The 6654-nt window shown below is 63.6% G+C and overlaps 1 protein-coding gene across 1 annotated transcript; it reads right to left on the reverse strand.

Annotated features, from left to right (window-relative positions):
• Positions 1–1006: 1006 nt before the first annotated feature.
• On the reverse strand, positions 1007–4479 carry PRPH (peripherin). The gene is made up of 9 exons (XM_012732510.1): positions 3892–4479; positions 3457–3517; positions 3174–3269; positions 2635–2802; positions 2421–2546; positions 2121–2341; positions 1976–2025; positions 1667–1746; positions 1007–1401 (listed from the first exon to the last, which is right to left on the reverse strand). The coding sequence occupies exons 1-9, from the start codon at positions 4431–4433 to the stop codon at positions 1333–1335; spliced, it is 1413 nt and encodes a 470-aa protein (XP_012587964.1). The 5' UTR covers positions 4434–4479; the 3' UTR covers positions 1007–1332.
• Between the last annotated feature and the right edge of the window lie 2175 nt (positions 4480–6654).

Here is a 6654-nt window from a genome sequence, read left to right on the forward strand (position 1 = left end):
TCCCAAACTTGTTCTCTTGCTGCTGGCTGACTTACCTGTCTAGAGCAACCTGCTCCATCTGTTTGCTCTTCAGCGCTCAGCATCATCACCTCCTTGGGGAAGTCACCCTTCTTTGACGCCCTTCTTCATGTCCCTTCAATGCCACCTCCTTGTCCCAGTCATGTCACTCCTACCTGGACAGTCTGATTATATGTCTAAGGAATTGTGAGCATTTTTTACAGCCAGGACTTTGGATTATTCCTGCAAATAGCAGCACAACTGAATGAAGAACATTTTACATTCAAAAGTGGGCCTGAAGCCAGAGGTAGGATGGAGGGGAGTTGGCAGAGAGCATGGAGACAGGCGTTTGCAAGCACGGGAGGGGCAGGAGCAGAAACTGATTTGCTGGCTAAGTGTGTTGAATAGGCCTAGGCAGGGTCAGGCCAAGGAAGGACCCAAGAGACAGATAATGTGACCCAAGAAAGAGATGGTGGTGACCTAGACTAGGGTGGTGGCAATGGGGTTGGAGAGAACTGGTAGGACTTGAAGTTAAGAAGTAAAATTCACAGAAATGGAGAAATGTGAAGAAAGAGCTGTAAGATGAGATGAGTTCTAACCTGGGAGAGACTCAGTCTTTGTGGTGCGGATTCTGGAGGGGGCCCAGCAGGAAGAAGATGACCACCAAAGGTTGGGGGGAGGTGAGGAACTCTGTTTTGAGTGCATTTGTGGGGACGCCAGCTGGCAACTGGACATTCAGGGCTTGCCATTTGGGGAGCAGAAATGGAGGAGGGATGGACAAAGGGTCAGATAAAAACCCTGACTACATAGGACTACTTGCTCCGCCCCCATATCTGTGGGGATCCTGATTCTGGTACCAGCCCACCCCCCATGCTTGAAAACTTCTGTGTCCATGCTGAGATGAGGGAGTCAGGAAAGAAATCACTGGAGACAAGGAAAAAGACCGGAAACTGTTGCATTTCCTTCTCGCAAGCACCCCCACATCCACAGACAAAATGCACCGGAGAAGTTTCTCTTGACAGCAGTTTTATTTCCTTCAAAAGGGAAGCTCAGACACTAGCCCACCCCGAGTACTCCGCGGCAGGAGGACTTGTCCAGGGGGGACCCTCAACCTCTCACCAGGACAAGAAAGGGGCACACGTGGGTCATGTTATATTCAGGGAAGGGAGGGGCCCAGCCACTGCTGCTGGGTTGGGCGTGGCCAGCAGCCACAGTATGGGTGACTGCTGCCCGCCTGAGACACATGCAGAAGGAGAGGAGTGGACACTAATTAAGACTGGGCACCAGTTTGGCTGAGAGTAGGTCGGGCAGGCTCGGGAGCTGCGGAGCGAGGCTTCAGTAGCTGTGAGTAGAAGACTTGTCCAGTTCACTGTGCTGCTCCTTCTGGGACTCCGTGACCACTTGCTGTGGGTGAGGCAAGGGGGGCAGGGCCCGCTCAGCAGTGCCGCCTCGGAGCTCTTTTGGGGCACGTACCCTCTCCCTGGCATCACCAGCTGAGATTCTGTCTGTCCGGCCACCTCCACCCCACACCCTGTCTCCCTCCTCCCCCAAGAGCAACTAACCCACCAAGCCCTACGATTAGCTGCAGGCTGGGGCCCATGCAGGTGGGGGGGGGCTCAGAAATCACCCAGGGAGTATTGGGGTGCTGCAGTCAAGTGGCTCCACTCACCTCCCCATCCCGGGTCTCAATGGTCCTGATCAGAACCATCTTCCTGCTGTTGCTGTCGTGGGGAGGCTCCATCTCAGGCACTGGAAAAGGATGAGGGGTAGGAGGGTAGAGGTTGGGAATTTCTCTCCTAAGACCCCACTCACTTCTGTGGGGGAAGTGGAGGAGGAGGGCGAGCGAGCAGAGGTGACTGTAGACCCCATGGTAGCTCACGGCCACAGCCAAGCTCTCACAGAGCCATTGCAAGAGGTTGATCCAGGCAGAAGGGGACAAGGGGAAAGGAAGGCTGGGAACCGGGCGTGGGAGACTCACCAGTCCTCTTTATACTGAAAGATGAAAAGGAGTGGACTGGCACGGAGATCCTGGGGGCGGAGCAAGCGGTCAGCGCCTCTGTCCAGGCCCCGGGCCGCCCGGCGCACCCCCACCCCCACCCCACCACTCCCCAGAGCCCCCTCACCGGCTCTCCTCGCCTTCCAGCAGCTTCCGGTAGGTGGCGATCTCTATGTCCAGGGCCATCTTGACATTGAGGAGCTCCTGGTACTCGCGAAGGTGCCTGGCCATCTCCTCCTTCAGCTGACGGAGCTCCTCTTCCAGCCTGGCGGCGCCGGCCTGGTACCCGCCCGCCTCCAGCGCAAACTGCTCCTCCAGTTCCCGCAGCTGTCTGAGCAGAGCTTCATTCTGGGTGGGCGAAGGCAAGAGGCTCAGAGGGCCACAGCCGGGCTGACCCCGCCAGTGCGGGCACGCAGCTGGCACTCACCGTGCCGCGAAGCCCGTCCACCTCGCAGGTCAGGCTCTGGATCTGGCGTCGGGACTCGTTCATCTCCTGCTTGGCCTGGCGCAGGGCCTCGTGGTTGCGGTTGGCGGCGTCGGACAGGTCTGCATACTGCGGGGTGCAGCCAGCCTGTGTGAGGAAGGGACCCAGCGACCCCACCCCACGCCCTGTCCTTCCAGGCCCGCCCCTGCTCTCGAACCTTGGACTTGTACCATTCCTCGGCCTCCTGGAGGTTCTTCACCGCGATGCTCTCGTACTGCGCGCGGATGTCCCTCAGTGCCGCCGTCAGCTCGGGCTTCACGGTCGCCTCCATCTCGACCTGCTGCATCTGCTGGCTCTCCACACTAACCTGCAAGTCTCTCAACTCCTGAGGCCCAGCGCAGCGGGACGACAAGTTGCCACCCGCGCCACGCAGTTAGCGCGCAGAGAAGGAAAGAAACACTCAAGTGAGCAGAAGGGGGCGCCATGGAGCGCACAGCGCCGGCCGCGTCGCGACTCCGGCTGGCCGCGAGCCCGCAGCGACGCACCGAGCGCAGCGCCGCCGCTCACCACCAGGGGGCGCAGGGGCGGGCGTCACCCCACCTGTAGAAGGGGGTTTGGGGCTCTGTCTCGCGGGCAGAGCCCAACTCTCTCCCCCAGGAATTCCCACGTTCCCCCCGCCAGTCTCCTCCAGGGCTCATCCCCCGACCCAGCGAGACCACCCCCAGCCTCCGGACCCCCGACACCGGGCCCACCCACCTCCTCGTGAAGTTTCTTGAGGAACTCGATCTCATCCATCAGAGACTCGATCTTGCGCTCGAGCTCCAGGCGGGACAGGGTGGCGTCGTCCACGTCCTTCGTGGGATGGCAGGGACGGAGAGCAGGGAGGGGCTGCTGAGGTCCAGGAAGGGCCAAGCCCTCCCCATCACCTGGGAGGCTTCTGGGCACCCACCCACGGGAGCCCAAGATGCCCCCGGGACGCTGGCGGGGGGGGGGCAGGGTGGGGACAGGGCTGCGGTTTCCCCTGGGGGGCCGCGCCCACCTTGCGGAAGAACACGAGGTTATGCTCGGCTTCCTCCCTCTTGCGCGTCTCTTCCTCCAGCCTGAAGGGAAGAAGGAGACTAAACTGCCCTGGCCACCGCCCAGCCCTCAGACGGCGCCCCCACGATCCCAGTTACAGGCTGCTATTGCCCGGGACGCTGAGGAGGGGTCTCGCAGGCTGCCTGGCGGGTGGATCATTTTTCCCCCTAACTGTCTCTCGGAGACCAGGCCTGTCTACACTGCGGGGAGACATGGTGACCTCCCCTCTCTCCTCCCCAGGGACGCAGCGCCGCGGGGTAGGGAGGGGTCCGCGGGGCGGAGGGCGAGGATGCTGCCAGGCTCGCCCGGGCTGGGCTCCCCTCCCTCGGGCAGCTGGCGGGGAGGGCGGAGGATGGCGGGAGGGGCAGCCGCCTCGACGGCCGCCGCGGGCCCTGACCTCTGCTTGAGCGCCGCCAGGTCCTCCGCCAGCCCGTCGCGCTCCACCTGCACCCGGTCGCGCTCGCGGCCCAGCAGCTCCAGCTCCCTCCGCAGCTCGCGCAGCTCCTGCTGGCACAGCTGGTCGGCGCGCGCCGGCTCCTGGCCCCGGGCCTGGCTCAGCTCCCCGCGCAAGGCCGCGTTCTGCTGCTCCAGGAAGCGGACCTTCTCGATGAAGTTAGCGAAGCGGTCGTTGAGCTCCTGCAGCTCCTGCTTCTCGTTGCTGCGCGTGGCCAGGAACTCCTGGTTGAGGGCCTCGGCCATGGAGAAGTCCAGGCGCTCCGAGGGCAGACGCAGGAGAGACCCCGCGCCGGCCCGGGGGCCGCGGAAGCTGCCCAGGCGCACGGAGGAGCCCGGAGACGCCGAGCCCAGCAGGCGGCTGCTGGAGAAGCGGGAGCTGGACGAGTACGAGAAGGCCCCGGGGGACAGCGAGGGCGGTGGCCCGAAGGTGCGTCGGTACGAGGTGGAACTCACGCTGGCCCGGAGGCCCGACGGGTGGCTCATGGCAGCCGAGGGTGGGCAGTCACCGCAGGCCGAGCAGGTCCGGGAGCTGGGAAAGCGCCTTAGACGCTGCGAGGCAGCTTTATGGCCCTGCGGGCTCAGGGGGGCCACGGGCAGCTCCTCCCACTGGCCTGACTGCGGGCTATGTGGGGAGGGGGATGCCACACCCCTGCGGAGAAGAGGGAGCTCCCGCACCCTCCCCCCAGGTCGGCTGGCGCCCTGCGCCTGACTCCCCCTGTTGCTGGCTGGGAAGAAAGCGGGAGTGGCAGCCCTGGGCAGGGGGCTGGGGAGTCAGCGCCCTCCAGCACCAGCGCCCAGGGTGGGCCTACCTTGAGCTCGGGTCCCTGCCTGAAAGAGACCCGCAGTTTGGGGATGAGGCAGACTGGGGGTTAGAGGGTAGGCTCTGGCTCCAGGCAGGAGGGGCCAGGTGGAGGGGCCAGACTTAGGCCCCAGGGCCTGTGCTCCGCTTGTCCCCTGAAGGCTAAGCTCTACTTTCACCCACTGTCAGGGACCTCCTTTGTACCACACCCAGGAAGAAAGGGGGACAGGTGGGCAGAGGCCACTGAGGGGCTGGAGAAAGACTGATAGCTGGTGATTCCCCAGGGTCCTCTGAAGGCTGCTGCCTGGCGCCTGTCTGCAGCTAATGCACTGGCCACTTCCCTCCCCCTCCCCTGGACACTTGGCCAGGGGCTTGCCTACCCTGCTGATGTCTCCGCCTTAAAGACACAGCTCCCGAACCTGGACACACCCCAGTCCCCAAGGGGGGGCGCACAGCAGGGAGAGCTAAGGGTAACCTGGGTCAGTGCTGGGTTCCACTCAGGGCCTGTGTGTGCCCGTGTCAGAGGCTGAGCCCAGTGAGCGCCTCGTAGGCTGCCCGCTTTGCTGGGTTCTCCCTTCCCCCAAGGAACTGCTGCTCAGTCTCAGGCCTTCCGGGAACCTGGGCAAGTCGGGTCAGAAGGGGAGGGGGCTGGGGGCAGGCTGCCAGGGCTGAGAGACTGACAGACTGGCTAGAACCTGTTCCAAGATGGAGAAGTTGCAAGTATCCAGAATGGGCAGAGCTGGGGGCGGGGTGGGAAGACGTGCGGAAAGAGAGGGTACCCTTCTCCCGTGGCCCAGGAGTGAAAGCACAGACAAGGCCCCAGAGTCATCCACAAGCCTGTGCCCACAGGGACGCACGCAGACCTGCACCACCTGCCTCTGCACAGACACCACTCCCTGCTGCCCTCCCCCACCCCGGGGTGGGTGAGAAGCTGATGTCCGGCCTTCGCCTGCACCGGCTTCCAGGATGCAGGCACAGACAGGAGCAACTCAGAGGTCTGCCCGAGCCAGGGAGCTGAGGCCGGTCGGGTGCGCCAGGAGCCATGGGCCTTGCTCCGGGGATGGGGGTGGGGACAGGTCCCCAGCAGGGACAGGTCCATGTTCCTGGGCACAAGAGCCGGCAACCCAACCCCAGAAGCTGGTTAGGTACCGGCCGGGTCTCCAGGGGAGGGATGAAGCTCCCTGGCCGCCGCTCCGCTCCAGCATTGCAGGGCAGAGCCGCCTCCCCCTTTGTGTGTCCTCAGAGACGGGCCGGGCGGCTGGCCCGTCCTCTCCAGCCCTTGAGCCTTCTCTCCTCCCCAGACCCCTCCCTCCTTCCGGCCATTAGTCTCCCGCACGGCTGCCAGGCCCTTCTGGAAGGGCTGGGTCGGGTTGCCAGGGAATGGAAAGAAGGATGGAGTGGAGCGGTGGGATGAATAAACCAGGCCCTGTCCCCTGTAACTCCTGTGGGTGGAAAGGGGTAGGAGGCCCCCTGGGCTGGGGGAGTGGGTTTGCCAGGTGTGAGGAGGGGGGTGTTTTATCTGCCGCAGCCCTGGACGATGAGCCACATCTGTGCCAGCCAGGTTGGCCCTGCCTCAGCCTGATGTGCCTTGGAAGCAAACTGGGAGCTGGAGCTGGTACTGCCTGGGGAGGGGAGGCCAGGCCCGGCCTGGGGCGGACCCTCCTCAGGCCCTGTCTTTATAGGGAACTGCTGGCTCCCTGTACCCATCACCCTGCCCAGTAAGAAGCCTCTAGGACTCCTGGGGGCTGGGTGGAGTTTCTGTCCCTTCTGCTCTGCACCCAGGTCTCCTCAGGGCTTGGGGAGCCCTGATGGGGGTAAGATAAGGCTTGGGCCTGGGGGGGATCTGGTCTGCAGGCTGCACAGAGGTGGCTCCTCCCCCTTCTCAGAAAGTGAAGTCTGGGAGAC

This window comes from Condylura cristata, unplaced genomic scaffold, assembly GCF_000260355.1.
Source record: "Condylura cristata isolate star-nosed mole 26May11 unplaced genomic scaffold, ConCri1.0 scaffold00034, whole genome shotgun sequence".
Classification (NCBI taxonomy): Eukaryota; Metazoa; Chordata; class Mammalia; order Eulipotyphla; family Talpidae; genus Condylura; species Condylura cristata.